Source organism: Hyperoodon ampullatus (assembly GCF_949752795.1).
Source record: "Hyperoodon ampullatus genome assembly, chromosome: 2".
NCBI classification, from domain to species: Eukaryota; Metazoa; Chordata; class Mammalia; order Artiodactyla; family Ziphiidae; genus Hyperoodon; species Hyperoodon ampullatus.
Window position 1 is genome coordinate 173,218,491 of NC_136915.1, and position 20,966 is coordinate 173,239,456.

Consider the following 20,966-nt stretch of genomic DNA (forward strand, 5'->3'; position numbering starts at 1 on the left):
GAGAGTGGAATAGACATATACACACTACCAAATGTAAAACAGATAGCTAGTGGGAAGCAGCCGCATAGCACAGGGAGATCAGCTCAGTGCTTTGTGACCACCTAGAGGGGTGGGATGGGAGGGTGGGAGGGAGGGAGATGCAAGAGGGAGGAGATATGGGGATATATGTATATGTATATCCGATTCACTTTGTTATAAAGGAGAAACTAACACACCACTGTAAAGCAATTATACTCCAATAAAGATGTTTAAAAAAAAGCGATAATGCATAATAAAATTTCCTATAATATAAAAAATAAGTAAATCAGTTTTACATTACATTTGAAAAATATACAGAAAAAATGTAATAAGATGTTCGACTTATAGCAAAAATATGAAAATTAAAACAATGTTTCATCTATCAACATATCAAAAATTTAAGAGACACTGCAGGGAAATTGATACTATTAAATATTGTACATAAAATATGTAGTATAGGTAAAAATATAGAATGGTACCTCTCTCAAGCGCAATATGACATGTACAAAATTTTTAAGTGTGTAATTTTTTTATGCTACAATTCTATTCCTAATGATTTATCTTTAAAAAAACAAAACACTGTATCTACAACTATGGAAAAAATCTAACATACACCAAAAAAGAACAAGTAAATAGATTGGTCCATCAATACAATATATATAATGTGTAACCATTAAAAAGGATAAGGTAAGATGTGGAAGGATATTTGTGAAAAATTATTAGGTAAAAAGGCAGGTTAGGTTAGTTTTTGAAGAACTGAAACCTGCAGACATGTCAATATTTTCCAGTTTTATAAGACAAGGTGAAAACTGCCCCTCCACTGACTTCACTGGGCCTCTTTGACTAACCTAAGACGACTCAACCTTGATCAGCTACAGCCACTGTGAATAATAATTCAACGATCATGTTATCGTTTGTTATTTATGCCACTAGAAGTCACTCAACTAAATAAAGTTCAAAGATCTTAAAAAAAAAAAAAAAGGTTAGCCTTGAAATTACCCAGAGGTTATACCTAGCAAATAAAAAGGATTGTTTATTTACCTGGGTAAATCTTAAAGAATAGGGAACCATGTTTAAAAAAAAAAAAAAGTAGGATGTACACTGACTCCTTTTTTTTTTTTTTAATCTATCTATTTATTTATTTATTTATGGCTGTGTTGGGTCTTCGTTGCTGCACGCAGGCTTTCTCTAGTTGCGGTGAGTGGGGGCTACTCTTCGTTGCGGTGCACAGGCTTCTCATTGCAGTGGCTTCTCTTGTTGCAGAGCATGGGCTCTAGGCATGCGGGCTTCAGTAGCTGTGGTGCATGGGCTCAGTAGTTGTGGTTCGTGGGCTCTAGAGCACAGAGTTCTGGTGCATGGGTTTAGCTGCCCCACAGCAGGTGGGATCTTCCTGGGCCAGGGCTCGAACCCCTGTCCCCTGCATTGGCAGGGGGATTCTAAACCACTGCACCACCAGGGAAGTCCCTCCTTTTTAAATTATGTACAGATACATGAGAGGGGCAGGCACACCTGGGGTATGAGCATGGATGTGGGTGCACTGTGCATCTAATTAGGGTACATGGGTCTGCACACCCACAGGAACATTCCAGGAAGGGGTTCAATCACTGAACCAGCACCATACTGGGTCTTATAGCAGGACGGAACTATTAAGATGTGATTCCAGCATCATGGAACTGGCAGTGGCTCTGACACTACAGTCTAATGCTCTGAAATCACACCATGATTTCTTCCAGGAATACTCATAAAATTGTTAATTTGTCTTCTCAGGCTTTTGTGATGTTTACAATGTCTCTCATAACATCGGAGGATTTTCACCAATTCCTTCCTAACGAACAGTAATTGGCTTATGAGTTAATATATATTACAGTCTGCCAAAACAGCCTTCTTGGCTGACTGCATGAAGAAGCACTCAAGAGGGAAGGACCTCTGCACTGTGGTGTAAAGAAAAATGTTTCAGACACAAACACTGTCACAATAAACAGGGTGATACGGGGAAGGATTAAACAGGGTATATATGATAGGGAATACCAATACCATTAAATGACTAACTTATCAGAAACGATAATCGACTGCCAGGTTTCTTCAACTGAAAGCTGGCTTAATTACAGCTTGCTGGGGGGAAGGGGAGTAGTAAACAAATCCCCAGTACTTGCCAGCGTATCAGTTTTAAGGCACAACGCATCTGAGAAACATTAAAATATTTTACACACGTCTTCATTTCCTATCTAGCCAACAACAAAAAAAATAAATGATGCCCCAAATGAAAACTATCTGGATGTTAACATCGGCAAGTAGCTTCAGTTTAAAATATAATTCCAAAAAGTTCAGGATTTATGGATTACCAGAATCAGCAATCTATATACAAACAGCTTCAAAATATTTTTATAATCAACTGGATATGCTTGAAAGCTAGGTTAACATTAGATCTGCTAATCAACTGTCCACCTCCCCAAACTGCAAGATAGAGATGAGTGCACCACTGATTCTAGACCACACAGTCTGGAACTGGGAACTGCATAAGAGCACTAAGGATAAACTCAGAAATAGCTGCTAAGTAGTTCATCATTCACCTTGACTGGAAGCAGGAGTTAACGCTTAAGAGCATAGTAATGCTCTTAATTGCATACAGCTATACCAAATAGGTCAGAGACCTAGGTGTACCACTTAGCCTCTTTACACTGTAGTTTTCTCACCTGAAAGATGAAGAGGCTGACACCTGTACGCACTTCATGGGGTCACTGTGAAGATTAATATGAAAATGCATGTAACGCTTAGTAACTGGCACAAAGACTTGGTAAACATTATTTATTACTGTTATCACTAGAAATTAATACATTTGTTAGAAGTTATGGAATCTCTTCCACAAATTTTGCCTGTGTATTTATTTGGCCACTAAAAAAGGACAAAGATCATGAAAATAGCCTCATAATTTGGAAATCATCTTCAGCTCTTCAGCTAAATCTTACTCTTCCTGGACCAGCCAGGCCGAACTTCAGTTCCTTTAAAGTGCTGCATTTTCACTGTTTCAAGAATTATGTATATGTTGCTCCCTTTGCAACATTTTCAACCCCACTTCCTACTCCCAGACTTGAACTGTTAACTTTCAGTCACCCTTCATGTCTCAGTGTAAACACTGCTTCCTCAGAAGCCCTTCCTAAATCCTTTTGTCCAGATTAGGTGTCCCTATCTTATGCTTATGTCCCTATCTTATTCAGAGTATTCTGAATCTCCCATATTTTACTCAATTAACTGTGAACAGTGTTATTTAATGTATGACTTGCCCAACATGCTGTAAGCTTTGAGAGGACAGAGACAGTATCTGTCTTATTCACTACTCTTTCTCCAGTGCTGGGTGCATGGCAAGGAACAGAAGAAAGCTCTATATTTGTTGAATTAAATGAATGCAGAAGGACCAGTCAGGTTGGTTAATTATAATCCAGTTCATGCTCACATATTACAGTTCCTGATTAGCTTACTGTTCTTGTTCATTCACATTCTAGAAAGATGTTTCAAGTTTAAAATCTAAATACTACCATTTCAGACTCCCCATATGTTTTAGCTCTGCTGCTGAGTTAGGATCAAGCCTATCATGTTCTGTATTCTTAATATGTCTATTAAAATGGTATTCAGATGGAAGCCAAGCTACTCAAAGTATCTGTTGTGTTTACTGGTTTTCACCCAAAAACATGTTTTGAAGGACGCCACAGCTTAAAAAGAAAAACAAAGTATGAAAATAAAACATAATTTGTCAATTTAGAATCCTATGGGCCAGAAAAGTTAAGTGATTTGTTCAACATCATAAAGCTAGATAATGCTACAAACAGAATAAGGATCCAAGTTTCCTAGTTCTCTGTTTGTCTTTCCACTATGGAGCCTTTACGGTGCACTGAGAACCCAGCTGAAGATACTGTAAGCAATAATCTTGAAATGCAACAAGCAATCATTCAATGCTACTGAATCATTTTTTACAAACTTTTTAAAACTATGGATGACCAGACCTCTACTTTTATTAGAAACTCAGGTGATAAGGTCTGGGCCTCTGCATGCTGAAAACGTTCCATGGACAAGTCTTATCCCAGCAAAGATTGAGAACCCCTAATTTAATCAATCAAGCATCATTTGCTAAATGTCTACTCTGTCCCTGGCAGTGTGTTCCTGCTCTCATGGCTCTTAGAAGGAGACAGGATTTACTTATATAACTCAATTAGAGGAAAAAAATAAGACTGTGTATAATGAAGTGCTGAATTAGCTAAATGAACACAAATTAAGTGCTAAATTCAGACAAAGTAGGACAGAAGCACAGGCTTGAGAGACCAGCTATTTGTGGAGATAGACTAAAGGACAGATAGGTCCCGTATGATAAATAAGGATAACTGTTTCCAAACAGTGCACCCAGCAGGAGTCCTAAGGATCCTGTGGAAGGGTCTTAAGGGCCACTGTGGAGAGTAGAGGGAGGATGCTTTCACTGCCCCTGTGCCCATCTCAGTCAGAACAGCTCCACTCTTACCTTTTAACATTAAGCTTCTGCCTAAAATTCATTTTGAAAAGAACTCCAATGGCCTTTTGTTTGAAAACTCTCATATTTACAAATGTAAAAGAAGAAAAAGAAGAAGAAGAAAAAATCAGTGGTGAAGTAATTTGTCCCAGTCACCTGGGGGAACCCAGGTCTCCCAACTCCCAGTGCCATTTTCACTATACCACACCACATACCACGACATTCCAAGGGAGGGGACAGTGTGAGCGTGTGAGCAAAGGTTCTCCCAGAGCATCCCAAACACCAGACTGACCAAAACAGTGGGCTTACTTTCAGGTCATATGATAGAACGGTGAAGCGGGGAGGAGAGGAGAGCCCACGCTTCAGAATAAATATAGCCACCCTCCCAGAACAGCTCTTCAACACAAAGTTTTACGGCGATTTTTAAAAAACTTAAAACCTGATAAAAGAAACTGTTTGTGGTGGGCCTATAAGGGGACTTCCTGGTGGAATTGTTGAGTCATGCTATTTAAGGAAGTAGTAAAAGATAAGAATGCATAGGCAGGGATGGGGGTGAGATAACAGAATGCCCTGAAATCAAGGACAAGTTTATGTTTGCCAAAATGCAATACCTCCACTGTGTAGTTTTCAAAGAGTATTGGGGTGTACCTCCCTCTCCCCAGGTGCTGGTTGCACATGGAAATGTACAACCTGCAGTATGGTGTCCCACAGAATCAATCTAAAAGCTAAAGCTTCTCCCTCTCTACAGCAGCACAAGTAATAAAATTGCTGATTTTACTCTTGCGCTCATGTAAGAAAAACTATTACAGTACTTTAAAAATGCTTCTGCTATCAATTTGTTATTCCCCACAGCATCCCTGTAACAATGGTGTTATCACCATCTTATTGTTGAAACAACTATAGAAGCCAGTGTCAAAGCCAAAGTGAGATGCCTAGAATTTACAATGTTCAGACTCAATGCTCAGTCCACACTCAAAGTGGCATGAGCATAAATCTCAATCCTATTATTTGTATGTTTATCACACATTTATTTCAGTAAAACTTTCTTGATTTTCACAATAAATTTGCAACCTCATAAGAGCCACCCAATCATGTCTCAAACGACAGGTCTACAATTGAATTCATCGCCTATTCCCCCAAACGGCTCCCTCTTCCAACTCCCCTGCTTCTGTTCATGGCACTGCTTTTGATAATCTAAACTCAAAACCCTGCTATCCTCTTTGACTCTAATTAGCTGCTAAACCCTTTAAGGACTTTGATTATGGCTCTTCGGTCCAGAACAAAAAACCTCAATGATTCCTTACTGCCAAGCAAATGAAATCCAAACTCCTGCAACACCAACCCACAGCATTCAGAGCTCTCCAGAACAGAGTCCCAACCTGCCTTCCACCACTCTCCAATATGCAGCCTCAGCAATTAGCTAACCTGGAAGTCTTGCTATTCCCCAAACACGTTCTGTGCTCATTAAGCACATGACCTTGGGAAAGTCACTTAATCTGGGCTTCATTTTACTCAAAAATAAAATGGGCATAATAATATTTCCTGAAAGGAGCAAATGAGTTAATGAAAATGAGAGTGCTGCTATAAATTTCAAGGTACTATAAAAATACAGACAGTATCATTATGTCATGGTTACAGTAATTTTATTGTATTTATACCTGCCTTGCTCCAGAAAGGATATAACGTAGCCCACATAAAACACAAAATAACAGGAGTTTAAAGATGGAAGCAATAAAACAAATGCAAAACTAAACATTAAGGACCTAAAATGGAACTGGGAATGAGGCTAAGAAAAATTATGGATACCATAATTGCCTATCTAAACTTTCAGATTAATCATTTGGTCTGAACACTGTAGTTTGATTTGAAAAGGAAATAAAGTTAATTAGTTCAGTGCCCAGAAGACTAAAAACAAAACCATTGGTCAGAAATAAGAGAGTTCTTACTGTAAAGACTAGGCAAGAATTTCTCCCAAAGGTCCTTATTCTGTGTGATGTAACTGGACAACATTCTCAACATCCTTACTATGGATTATCTATTTTCATTACATCATTGTTAGAGTGAAAGCCTCTTCAGGTCGGGTAATTGTCTTATTATGTTTGTATCTCTATAGCTTAAAGCAATTAGTCAACAAACCACATACCTTAATTTTTATAGACTGGTTTCCATGGATCCAATCTCTCCCTTCCTATTTCAAATCAACTTGCACACCACCATGTTAATCCTGGAACACTGACTGCTTTTGTCATAGGATTCCTTACTTCAAAAGCCTCCAATGGCCTCCCTGCACATAGAATACCTCATTTTTTACGTATACAGCACAATCTTGAATAGAACCTCCCCGGCAATGTCTTTCCATTCCTCTAAATTCTTTTCACCCTTTTAAATTCAGCTTAAAAATCTCACCTTCTACTAAAAGTCTCCTCTGACTAGCAGCAATGTGGTAGAGGGAGAGATGGGGGCATGGGGAGGAGGAAACTAGAAAGTCTGAAGTCTTGTGTTCTCATCCATTACTCAATAGTGAAGAGACTGTGGGCAAGTCACTAAACCGCCTGAGAACAATGCCTCCTCATCTGTAAGGGTTTTAGGATAGATTGTATCTAAATTACCTTCCAGCTACAACAGTTCTAGGATGCTTTGGTTCCTACACACTTGGACACACTTTGATTTCTACTCTGATCATTATTATCTATTATATATTTTAATATGTAATTACAACTATCCCTTGGTAACCGCAGGTGATTGGTTCCAGAATCTTCAAGGATACCAAAACCCAGGGATGCTCATGTTCCTTATATAAGAGGGTGTTTTATTTGCATATAACTTATGCCCATCCTCTTACCTACTTTAAATCATCTCTAGATTAGTTATAATACTGAATACAATGTAAATGCTAAGTAAATAGTTGCCAGGTACAACAAATTCAAGCTTTGCTTTTTGGAGCTTTCTGGAATATTTCTTTCCAATATTTTCAATCTGCAGTTGGTTGAATTCACGGATACCAAACTCACCAATATGGAGGGCCAACTGTATATAGATTGCTTCAAAATTTTTCCCTTTTAAGTAAATGCCACAGCAGAGTCTTCCACAGCAAAGTCTTATATTCCCTTGTTAGCCCCAAAGACAGCTGGCATAGGGACCAGGTACAAAGCAGCAGATAGTTTTTTGCAAGCTAAGAAATGTTTAAATAATTATTTTTAAAAGGTTGATTAAAATATACTTGCCTACTGCAGTATGAATCAGCAAAAAAAAAGCATTTTTTTCACTAAGCAGACTATTAAAATAAGTATACTAAAACGAGAAAATAGCTAAGTCACTTTTCTCTAAAAAATATATTCACTCTGCAGATTAGGAAGCTAGTCAGTACAACTCCGTTTCTTGAGGAGATGACCAGGTGTTAAAAACAACTGAGCTGTTTTGGGGTTTTTTTTTTTTTGGCATGTGGGATCTTAGTTCCCTAACCAGGGATCAAACCCTCGCCCCCTGCCTTGGAAGCTCAGAGTCTCAACCACTGGACGGCCAGGGAAGTCCCAAAAACAACTGAGCTGTTTAATATACACAACAAAATGTTCACTTCCTAGACATTCCTGTTTATACCTTCTATTGCAATGAGAAAGCTCACCAGTCCAAAGAAAAAAAGCCCTACCCATAATTTGTATTATTTTACCAACTTAATGATTTAACTTTATACACTAGAGCTATGACTCCAACATAAAAAACCAATAAAGTTACACAGAGCATTATGAAATAAATCATGTGACAAATTAAACTGTACTTGCAAGGACTTTCAATATCACAGGCTGAGTAAATCTACTACCAACATTCACACTGAGCTAAGTTTGGTGCTTCACATTGTCATTTTAAAAATTAATATTATGTATCCCCTTCTGGATGAATATCTAGTTTCCTGGATAGTACTTTTTTAAAAAGAATCTGAAAAATCTAGAGGCTTGCTGATTTTTCTTTTGCTCATTGCTAGGCCTGTCTGCAAAATCTAGGCAACACTGAAAACTTGAGTATTTGCTTAACTGGGGAAAAAAAACCAAAAACAAAGGTGTTTTATCAGTCACTGAGTACAAATATCTTATCAGTGCTCAATAAATTAATATCCTGCGGTAAAAACACAGAACTCTATAAACAACATGTATTATATGTAAAGAGCTTCTTCACATCAGAGGTTCTGAAACTCAAGACAATTCTCATATTCCAAATTCTAAATATACTGTACATGGATCAGTAAGTCAAGCACTGGCTCCACTCATGCTATTTTTATTTCCATTGCTATTACCGCCGAAAGAGTTTATAAGGGCTCACTGCCAGTTTAGAACACAGTCAGAAATATTTCAGTACAAAATAAAACCAATTTATTCCTAAGAAGAAATATAAATCTACTAAGTTATTCAACTATCTTTATTTACAAAATGTCAACAATGTGCAAAAACGTTCAGCAAAAGAAGATGGATAAGTAATCTGTGAACCATAATTATTACCTCTTTCAACCCTGATTTCACTCAAAAAGATATTTTTAAGCAACACAATCAGGATAAGAATTAAGCAAAATTCTGGCCCAAAGAGTTCCCTATAAAGAGGAAAAGGACAAAAGGATTCATTTAGGAGGGGTACAGAAACTCAAATAAGGCAGATGTATAACAATCAAATTCACACTCTAATACCTAATATTAGATTTCCTTGAGAAATAAGTAATAAACATGTTTGCTCAGGCATTTAACATTAAAGAAGGCAAAAGAAACAAGAACATGAGTGGCCAAAAAGAGACATGTTTTGTCTGTGACTTGTTCTGCAAACAATAATTATTTGAATAGTTCTAAATACAATCATTTCCATTAGGAAAACACATTCCTGCTTAAAATTAGGCTTCATAGTAAGTCTTTACTAATCACAAAAACTGTAACTGAACCAACACCTGTATAAAAGCGAATTAATGACAGTCATACACCAGTATTTTAAAAGAAAATTAATTTTAATAGTGCTTCAAAGAAGACTAAAGCTGTGGGCTTTCAACATTAAAAACAAAACAAAAATAACTGATAACATTAAGGCAATCACTACTACATTATATTATAGTCCTCCTAGTACAAAGGAACACACATTCATGAAAGTGAGAGACCAATTTTAAAAACACAACTTAAACACACAAACCCACACACCTAAACTCAAGATCAAGCAATACAGATTCAAGAAATTTTAAATGTTTCATTTTTAATGGAAAATACTTATGAGAGGCAACATTCAAATTTCCAGTTCTGTCATTTTAGAACCACCTGCTTAAGATATTCAAGGCTCCTTTAAACATCTTTGGTGGCTTTATAAGAGCAATTTAACATTGAGCCCTAAACTTATTCCAAAATCCACTGACCAGATGAATAACAGATTAACAATTACTGCAACCTACGCAGCAATGAAACACATTTTATTCCTTCTTCTTTATACTGCCTATCGAAGCAGAGACGAGTGAATTTAAAATATGGCAGAATACGACACCATTTAAACCTGAATAATAGTCGCTATTTGTTTTTTCCTTGACTACTGGGATTTTTGACAATGACAAAATGAAAGGAATTAGAAATTAGTTTGGGGCCAAGGTTGAAAATTACTTGGAACAGTAATGGCTTGGAAGAACGGTCCTTTTAGAAATTAAAAATATTTGGTCAGCTGTCACATAAATTTTCAAGACCTGAATTCGTAAGTACCATTATAATTACTAGATGGGGCAAGTTAAGAAGGAAGTAACAGTGGGTTTTCTGAAAACTTGTGGGAAGCCACCTGACAGATACAAAAGGAGACAGGCAGGTTATAAACTTATGAAGGCTCAAAAGTAACCTAAAATACTCTATCAAGCTTGGCTCACAAATTAGAGTTAGGAATAAGTCACAGCAATTCTACCACATTCCCAGGACATTTTAATCATCACTTTAAGATAAACTAGTTAAAAATATGATGGAAAATGTCTGACAGGAAAACCTAATAGGTCAAAAATCATATGTGGAATCACTATCTCACAGTGGAACAATTTTAAAAATCACTAATCAATCAAAATAAAATGCACAACTTGTCTAGACTAAATTAAGACAATCCAAAAAGAATTCTGAATTATTTTTTTTAAAAACTGTTTGCAAAGCACAGGCTTTACTGTAAGTATTTTACCTTATTTTAAACACTATAATCTCAACGTAACAGAACATATAGTCCTCATCCTCGTCAAGTTCACTTTACTCATTGAAATAGCTACTAAGGCCAATATGATCTCTCCTTTATCCCAGGCTATGCTCTGATTAAATCAAGAAACACAGCTTCCTACCGGGGTTTGGGGGATTACAAAGAACCTATCTAAAGCATGCTCATGGATCACTTCTGTGATTATACTTATTTAAAACCATAGTCTCCAAATGAGAATTTGAGGAAATGAATTTTTACAATAGCATGGAAAGCAAACCAAACTATAAGGCCAGTTAACAACAGTCATCCTTTCCTGTATCACAAAAACTGTAAGAAAGAAATTTTGTTTGTAAGAGGCAACGTACATTTTATCATCTTGGATAAAATATCTACAGCCTTGGTAGTGGTTAAATTGCAGCTATAAAGGAAATTGTCCTGAGATAAATGGTTTCCCTATGAGAAGGTTTCACTGCTACACTTCACCTCGGGACAATAAATCAAATTAGCTGCACCTTGTCCTCTGTTCAATGACATCATCAGTTTGACCACATCTTGGGAATTGGGTGCAAAAACATATGCTATTGAAGGCATGAAATCATATTACTGTTTTTTTGTCTATCCAACCTCATGCTTCAGGTCTCTGAAGCAGTTATTCACCTGAACATTCTCATGAAAGCTACAGATTTTTTTTTTTCCCTGCTGCATTCAGGGCCAGCATACTGAAGGTAAAAGAATAGTAAGAACTGGTTATTTGAAACTGGCTTGCTTTTAGCCCATCAAATCTAGAATTTTGTTGCCAATTAAACTGAAGACTAATGTCTCACAAAATATGTATCTCGCAACTGACCATCAAGTGCCTTAACATAATTTCAAAGACTAAACACATCGGTGTTAAACAACACTTCTCTGATACTTTACTAGCCAGGGTTAAAAATCCACCAATGAGAAGCAACACCATGTTTTTAAAAAACACATTAGAACTATACAAAATAAAAAAGAAAGAAAGCTTTACCGAGGGAAAGTCCCCAAATCAAAATTACTATTTCTTTAAATAGAAAAAGTTTATCTGCCTTTCACGGACCAAATGTCCTAAGTCTACATAAAACATAAAATCAATCCTCGCAACTTAAAGAAAGAGGGGTCCGTGTGCTGGGAGGGGAGTAAGTTCCAAGATCAGGGTAGACACAGTGCCTGTGTTTATTCTTCTATTTTCACTCATTTAACCATGACACAAACACTCAAAAAAAAAAAAAAAAAAAAACCCCATTTCTGTTTTCAGGAGTGCTACAATTAAAATAAGCAAGTCTATGACAGTGATAGCACAAAATTAATATCAGCCCGTTTTAAATTAGAATGAAGAGGCTGAAAAGGGAAGGCAGCACTGAGGAATTTTGAAAGTGCTGTTAATTGGAATTTCTAAAATACCTACCTATTCTACAACTCCTAGAAAAAAACTACTGGTTTCTACAAATCCTGCAGACCTTTACAAAGCCTGAAGGTGTTTAACTTGGGGGTAGGAGCCAAGGGGCATGGGTGAACTACCCCCAACACAAAGTGATTTATTTGTATTAAACCAAAATAGGTTTCATTCGCCTCTGAAAATGAGAAGTCATGGATTTTTTTTTTCTTAGGCCCAGTATTACGGCAAACTGTAAGAAAGTCTTTTTAAGAGAAAACAAAACACGACAGAGCTGATGCTTAGCTCGGAACTGTCTGAACGCCGCTAAGGCCCCAAGAGGGTTTGTTTTGCCCGCGGAGTAGGGGTACGTGTGTGGAAGTTGGTGGGGGGGAGAGAGTCATTTTGGTTATTAGTAAATAAATCAAGCGGCAGAGAACATGAGGCCTAGGCCACTGCTAGAGGAGCCAAGGCCTAGCTCTCCCCCTTCTCTTCCCAGCACAGCCTGGGTTTGATCTCAGAGCCCTGTGGATTGCCAAGGAAAAAAAAAAAAGAATCATATCGAACCACAAAAGCACATGGGGCGAATGTAAAATATAAACACGGCGTTGGGCTGTGAGTGGCTGTTATTAAAGGTCTGAATTACTAAACATGAGAGGCGGGGAAAGCCAGGCGGCCATTTCAATAATATAAACCTCCCCGAATTAGACATTATTCAAATGAGAGAGGTTCAGCTAACCAGAGAATCGAGAGGACCCAGCACCCAGCAAGAAAACAGGAGTACAGAACCAGGGAGGGGGATCCCCGCCCCTACCCAACTCCCAACCGGAGAGGGGAAACGAAGAATATTATCAACTTGTCAGCCCAGCCGGCTCTGGGGCAGGGGCAGGAGGGCAGCGTTTTACATCCGAGTTCCTGGGAGGCCTGCGGGCACTTCTGGGGCCTGGGAGCGAGAGGCCCTCGAGGGCCCCGGGCCCCGTCGGTCCGGGTCAAGCGCAGAAGCGGGGGGGGGGGGGGGGGGGCGGGAAGGGGAGACAGAGATCAGACCGCGCCAGGCACCTTCAGCCCAACTCCCTCGGGAATCCACGGCCGCCCGGGGACAGGGGGCTTTCTCAGGACCCACTCAGACCCCTGACCGCTGGCCCGGAGCACATGGGGCGGCCCGGCAGGGCCTGCCCCTCGGAGGGCAACTTTCCCCAAGGGCCGCTTTCAACCCAGTCCGCCCCCAAGGGGGAGAAGCGGACCCCTGCGCGGGCTCCCCACCCCCTCCGCCCCGAGGCCACCTCGCAGCGCCCGCGACCGCTCACCCCTACCCACCTACAGCGCAGGCCTGGCTCGGGTCAGGCCGCTACACTGGAGATAAGTGGGGCGCGGCCGAGGTGCCCGAGTCCGTGACCCCCGGGCTCAGCCCAGCTCGGACCCCGGTGCGGCGGCGGGGCTCGGGCGCCGGCAGGGCGCTCTCCACAGGCGCACCCCCGGCCGCCCTCCGGGCCGCCCCCCGCGGTAGGCAGCGCCCCCCCGCCCCGGCCCGCTCCCGGGGGGAGGACGCGTGCGGCTGTCCGGCCGCCGGGGTCCGCTTCGGCCCCGCCGCCTCCCCGGCATTGTGCTCACCGCCACCTCCATTCCCCTCCACGCCCCCCCCAGCCCGCGCCCGCCCGGCCCGGCCCGGGTCGCCCGCCCGCGCCCCGCCGCGTCCCGCCGCGCCCCGCCGACCCAGCAGCTATGAATATGTAAAATGTCTTTATTGTCCTCTCCCTCTGCCCCGGCCCCGCGGCCCCGCCGCGGACCCGCTCGGGTTCGGGCTCAGCGGCGAGGAGGAGGAGGAGGAGGCGGCGGCGGCGGCGGCGGCGGCCGGCTGAGGAGGAGGGCCGGTGCCGGCGGGCGGGCGAGCCGGCAGCGGGGTGGGCTGGGGCAGGAGGAGCGCGGTGGATTGCAGCCCCCTTTGCCCCTTGTCTTCCCCCTCCGCCTGGCCTCTCCGAGCCTCTTTCCCCCTCCGTTCGGCGCCCGGCGGGGGTTCCGTGCTCCCCGGCCCCCCATCTCCCCGCCGTTAATTATAATAATCCTGAGTACTAATAAATTATGCTAAGTCGCGGGGGGGGGGCAGCGGGAGCCGGGGTTGAGTATGAATATGAATATGTAAAATGCTGTAATGATTACCTGCTGCTGCTGCCGCCGCGGCTGAACTCTCATCTTGACTCGCTGCTCCTCCGTCCGCCATTTTGAATATTTTAACCAAAATCGCCCGGTCGATAAACCCTCCCTCGCTCCGGCTCCCCTCCCCCCTCCCGCCCTCCATGCCTCCTCCCTCCTCTCCGCTCCCTCCCGCTCCCTCCTCTCCCCGGGCGCGCGCCAGGGGGCGCGCGAGGCTGTCCCCTTGGAAGAGCCCCACCTCTTCGGGCGCTCTGCGCACGCGCCCCCTGGCCGCTGTGGCTCTTCAGTAGCTAAAGCGCCCTCAACCTGCCAGTCACCCCTTCGCTTCTTTTTTCCTTCTGAGCTCTGCACATGCGCGACTTTCTCCGCGCGCCTGAAAGGCAGTCCGCGCTTGCGCTACTTCCCCTTGGCTGCCTCGCGTTGCGTAATCTGTGAAGGGTAGTAGAGGGAGCACTTGTGCCTTGTTACTATCATCCCTACTCCTCCCGCCTCACTCCCCTCCCAGTTTTACTCCGGTTTCCCCCAGTGGCATTCTAAAAGAAGCGCAGGGGACACAGCGGCCAAGAGGGTGGAGAAGCGTGGAGTATCGGTGGGCGAACGAGCCCGCGCCCTCTACGCTGCGCACTTTTAAGGCTTTCCGCGCTGTTGAAACACTGACAACAAAGGAGGGGCCGTCCCCCTCTAGGTAATTTCCGGCCCTGTGGGCAGGTAGGGGTGGAAACGCCTCCCGCGGGGAGCCGGGCTGGAGGCACCTGCTGGGCCACGCGCGGGCATCCCGCTTTAAATTTGAATCCGAACTAGTCCCCGCCCCCAGCCCTGCGAATGCTGGAGACCCGGCCCCGCTAACGCAAGGGGGAGTGTCCTGTGGTGGTTTTAATTAGCCCCAAATCAGTTCTGCTCTATTTGTGTCCAACACCCGGCTGGCTTCCTTGCTAGCTGGGAGTTTTATTAAGTCGCTAATTCCCGCCCCTACCCTTGTTTCACGCTCCTCGATCGCCGCTCACCGGATCGAAAGAAATAGCCCACCCCCCGGTCTATGGATAGGCATTCTCCCTTTCCTTTCGCTTAGGAACATCTTTTAAAACCTAGCAGTAAACTGGAAACCGACGACCTAGTAAATAAAAATGTCGAAATCAGCAGTAGCTTCATCATGAATTCTACTCTGCTGCTTCTCAGAGTAAATATGATAAGTAGGCGTTTTCCGTTGTAAATATCTTTCTTTGTAGCTAGTCATAATGTTCTAAGATTTCTTTATCTTTTTTTTTTTTTTTTTTTTTTTTTTTTTTTTTTGTGGTACGCGGGCCTCTCACTGCTGTGGCCTCTCCCGCCGCGGAGCACAGGCTCCGGACGCGCAGGCTCAGCAGCCACGGCTCACGGGCCCAGCCGCTCCGCGGCATACGGGACCCTCCCAGACCGGGGCACGAACCCGCATCCCCTGCATCGGCAGGCGGACTCTCAACCACTGCGCCACCAGGGAGGCCCGATTTCTTTATCTTTAATGGTAGATTTTCCTGGACAAGACCCAGGTCTAAATATTTTACGAATTTTTAAGCCCTATGATTTTCCCAGTTTTTTTAAAAGAGAAGTGTACTGTATTTCATGGTTACCAAAGTAAACAAACAAACAAACAAACCAGATAGTCTGTCTTGAGAAAAATGTAAAGTTTAAATTGGGTAGGATTACAGATTCTACACTGAGAAAAAACTCTAGGAGATAGCCAGCAGTTATTTTAATGGCTAAAGTTTTAATCATGGGTCTTAACCTGCTAATTGAATTTCTTACACTGTGCAAGTACAGTTAAAGCTATTGTCAGTGACAGCCAATGAATTTCGGGTGGTATTGATTTATTCATGGCAATTAAGCCCTAGGGTGTATGCATGACTGTTTAAGCCAAATAATTGGGCTACCCTATAATCTAATTATTTCAAACTACACCAACCAACACACGGTTAAGGAAATGCAAAATTTAATCATGTTACAATTAATCTGTAAAAAAGGGCTGAGTTATATTCACCAGCGTTACTATAGGGAAAGTCTCAGAATCATCAACCTATTTGAAACAAGAGTTAAGTACATGACCCTGGTCTGAGGGCAACAAATTTGAAATCATCTTGACTAAAAAAAAGAAGTCAAATACCCTTATTTAAATTCTTATCTTCTGTTTAATCTTTGTTTTGCTCTTTGTTTCAAAAAGTAAATTAAGGGCTTCCCTGGTGGCGCAGTGGTTGAGAGTCTGCCTACCGATGCAGGGGACACGGGTTCGTGCCCCAGTCCGGGAGGATCCCACATGCCGCAGAGCGGCTGGGCCCGTGAGCCATGGCTGCTGAGCCTGCGCGTCCGGAGCCTGTGCTCCGCAACGGGAGAGGCCACAACAGTGAGAGGCCCGCGTAATGCAAAAAAAAAAAAAAAAAAAAAGTAAATTAATATGACTTTCAGAAAGTAATTGAAGCCAGTGCATGTGCTATTCATTCTTTATTATTTTATTTCCATAAAAGGAAATTTTTATGGAATGAATTGTTATGTAAAGAATAATAGCTCTGTGAGGAAAAAAAAAGCTTAAATAGTCTGTATCAATGATTCATTTTCCTCTTGATGATAATATTTATGTTTCCAAATGTGTGCCCAGGGCCTAGCATAATACCTGAGCATAGTAGGTACTCATAAATATTTGTTGAATAAAAAATAATGAATAATACAGTTTTATATGTTAGGATTATTTTAAAAATTGATCAAGTCATTTATTGAACAAATATTTATGAACATCATAAACTTTACTAGGTGCTAAGGATATGAAAACGTGTAAGATACTGCTTTGACCTCAGCAAACTCAGTGTATCAACTATTTTTAATCCTCACACTCTGGGAGGTAGGAACTCTGTTTATCCCCATTTTCCAGGATGGGGAAATTAAGACATATAGATGTTATATAACTTGCTTGTATTAGGGTTCTCCAGAGAAACAAAACCAGTAGGAGATATATATAACTTTATATATATGAAAGAGATCTATAATAAAGAATTGGCTCATACAATTACAGAGGCTGAGAAGTCCCCAGATCTGCAGTCTGAAGGCCTGAGAACCAGTGGTGTAAGTTCCAGTCTAAGTCCAAAGGCCTGATTCAACTTTATGTTCTTTCTACTATGATCCTAATCCCCTAATATCCATTTCCACACATGTTCCCTAGATTTGTTTCTGTATAAATTAGAAGACTCAAGGAGTTCTTTTTTTTTTTGGCTGTGTTGGGTCTTCGTTTCTGTGCGAGGGCTTTCTCTAGTTGTGGTGAGCGGGGGCCACTCTTCATCACGGTGCGCAGGCCTTTCACTGTCATGGACTCTCTTGTTGCGGAGCACAGGCGCTCCAGGTGCGCAAGCTCAGTAGTTGTGGCTCATGGGCCTAGTTGCCCCGCGGCATGTGGGATCTTCCCAGACCAGGGCTCAAACCCGTGTCCCCTGCATTGGCAGGCAGATTCTCAACCACTGCGCCACCAGGGAAGCCCCTCAAGGAGTTCTTTTGAAGTGCTGTGCACTCCCTCATAAATCAAATAATACCCAGTTCATGATGGGCAGCTCAGGTCTCGTAGTAATTTGGTGGCCCATGGTTAAGCATTCAGTCTCTACTGAAGTCCAGTAGCAGGCCAAGATCTATTTCCCAAAATGAGAGTAGTTATCTATAGAAGATGGCAGCGCTTTGCTCTAAAATTCTAATGGCCTGAGGTGCAGTTCAGTTGTTGGGGCCTAGCAGCATCCCTACCTACCACTGACACTTCAAGCACCTTTGGATCTGCTGGATCCTATGGCCCAAGTGGCAGAGCAGCTTGCACAGCTGTCTGGACCTGTTGCAGAGCTTTCTCTTATTCTGGGTCTCATTCAAAACGACCAGCTTTTTTTTTTTTTTTTTTTTTTTTGCAGTACGCGTGCCTCTCACCGTTGTGGCCTCTCCCGTTGCAGAGCACAGGCTCCCGACGCGCAGGCTCAGCGGCCATGGCTCACGGGCCCAGCCGCTCCGCGGCATGTGGGATCCTCCCGGACCGGGGCACGAACCCATGTCCCCTGCATCGGCAGGCGGACTCTCAACCACTACGCCACCAGGGAAGCCCCACGACCAGCTTTTTGAGTCCCTTGGTAAGTAGGTTGGAGTAACACACCCCTAGGAGGGCTTTGTTGCACCCAAAATCCAAAGAAGCTCACTAGGCATTGTGCCTCTTTTTCAGTTGTAGGATATCTTGACATGCCCCACACCAGTGGACCCCTAGAAATTTCACTGAGGTAGAAGCCCCCTGAATTTGTGCCAGGCTTGTTTCCCACCCTCTGACACGCAAATGTCTTACCAGTAAGTCTGAAGTAGTTGCTACTTCTTGCTCGCTAGGTCCAATCAGCATGATGTCATCAGTGTAATGGACTAGTGTAATAGCTTGTGGAAGGGAAAGGAGAGCAAGATCCAGGGAACTAAATTATAATGCACAGCTGGAGAGTTGACATACCTCTGAGGTGGGACAGTGGAAGTTTATTTGCTGAAAGCAGACTGCTTCTTCTGGGTCTTATTAACAGGGATGGAGAAAAAGGCATTTGCCAGATTAACAGCTATATCTCAGTTTCCAGGGGATGTGTTAATTTGCTCAAGCACTGAAACCACATCTGGTACAGCAGCTATAAGTGGAGTCACCACCCAGTTAAGTTTACAATAATCCACTGTCATTCTCCAAGATCCATCTGTCTTCTGTATAGGCCAAATGGGAGAGCTAAATGGGGATGTGGTGGTAATAACCACCCCTACATCTTCCACATCCTTGACGGTGGCACTAATCTCTGCAATCTCTCCAGTAATGCAGTGTTCCTTTTGGTTTACTATTTTCCTAGATAGAGGTGGGTCTAGTGGCCTCCACTTGGCCTCTCCCATGTAATAGCCCTCATTCCACAGGTCAAGGAACCAATGTGCAGATTATGCAGCTGCTTTCATTTTCCAGGATGGGGGAAAGTGAGGCATAGAGGCGGTAAGTAACTTGCCCAGTGTCACACCACTATTAAACAGTAGAGCTGAGAATCAAACACAGGTCAGGGGGACTTCCCTGGTGGCGCTAGTGGTTAAGAATCTGCCTGCCAATGCAGGGGACATGGGTTCGATCCCTGGTCCAGGAAGATCCCACATGCCACAAAGCAACTAAGCCCACGAGCCACAACTACTGAGCCCACACACCACAACTACTGAAGCCTGTGTGCCTAGAGCCCGTGCTCCGCAATGAGAAGCCACCGCAGTGAGAAGCCTGTGTACTGCAACGAAGAGTAGCCCCCCGCTCGCCGCAACTAGAGAAAGCCCGTGCGCAGCAACAAAGACCCAACACAGCCAAAATTAAATTAATTAATTAATTAAAAACAAATTTAAAAATAAAATAAAATTCCATGATTCAGAAAAAAAAAAACACAGGTCAGGGGCTGTACTCTCATAACACTATGCCGCTTGCTTTGGATCAGGCAAAATCCTGGAGGTGCATATAGTTCATGTGGGAAGAGAACATATTAACACATAATGTCCTTGTATGTAATCTCATCATAATAAAAGTATAGACATGGAGGCAAACTTATGTCCACACAAAAACATATACACAAATAGCAACTCAATTATAATCGCCAAAAACTAGAAACAATTCAAAGGTCCTTCAACAAGTGAATGGATAAACAAACTGTGGTACGTTCATAACGTGTAATACTATTCAGCTGTAAAAAAAAAAATCGAATTATTGACAGGTGCAACAACTTCAATGAATCTCAAAGGCATTACACTGAGGGAAAGCAGAAAAATCTCAAAAGGAATCATATTGCATGATTCCATTCATATGACATCCTTGGAATAACAAAACTGTAGTGATAGATCAGTATTTGCCAGGAGGTAATGGTGGGAGAAGGTATAACTATAAGGGTATATGGGAGGTTTTTTGTGGGTAGTGGAGTTGTTCTGTACCCTAACTGTGCTGGTGGTAACACAAATGTATACATATGGTTTCATATATATATATATAATCACACATACACAAGGTATAGAAGTAATACAAGGTTATGATGAGTCTACCTAGCCTGCCTAAAAGTTACTGTTACTAGATGTTCCTTAGGTAACTGTGGTAATGTGTGGATGTGAATATATCAATCTATCCTGCTGAAGGGCAACACATAAGCCTTTGCAGCTAGGTGTGGCCATGCGACTAAATTTTGGCTTTTGAGTTTTAAGGAATTGTTGGGTGGGCTTTCTGGGAGAGCTCCTAAAAGAAGCAGTTCCTTTGTTCTTCCTTTTTCCCTTCATGCTGCCTGGAACGCAGATGTGAAGACTGAAATTCCTGCAGCTTTCTTGGGCCATGGAGTACCATTGTTCTCAAGAGAACAGACCATGTTAGGAGAAACAAGCAAATCAGATCTTCTCCACAGCTGAAGGGAAGCCTGGGACTGGGACTGGGCCTGGTACAGACTTCCTTGTACTGAAGTTAACTCTTGGTGCTGCTACATAGTTTTGTTAAAGACTGAGGAATCCAGGCTCTGGGAAATGTATTTTAATGATTGTAATCACCTTGGGTGAATAAATGAAAAATTATCATATTTTTATAAACATCTCCAACATTTTAGCTTTTCATAAAGATTATCATTCTAATATAGCAAATTAATTTCTTTAGTGACCTAGGGGTGTATTTCGTAGCTAATTAATCTTATAGCAGGGCTTTCAAGCCATGTTTCATGAAGCCCTTAG

The 20,966-nt window shown here is 42.3% G+C and overlaps 1 protein-coding gene across 3 annotated transcripts in view; it reads right to left on the reverse strand.

Moving 5' to 3' along the window:
* The window catches only part of POU2F1 (POU class 2 homeobox 1), a gene marked incomplete at its 5' end in the record, with an annotated part of 173,465 nt that extends 159,161 nt beyond the window's left edge, over nucleotides 1-14,304 (reverse strand). For all 3 annotated transcript variants that reach the window (XM_079726339.1, XM_079726336.1, XM_079726335.1), the window contains one exon: nucleotides 14,244-14,304. In XM_079726339.1, coding sequence (XP_079582465.1) covers nucleotides 14,244-14,304 — 61 coding nt within the window. The remainder of the gene's footprint in view (nucleotides 1-14,243) is intronic.
* Nucleotides 14,305-20,966: the final 6,662 nt, after the last annotated feature.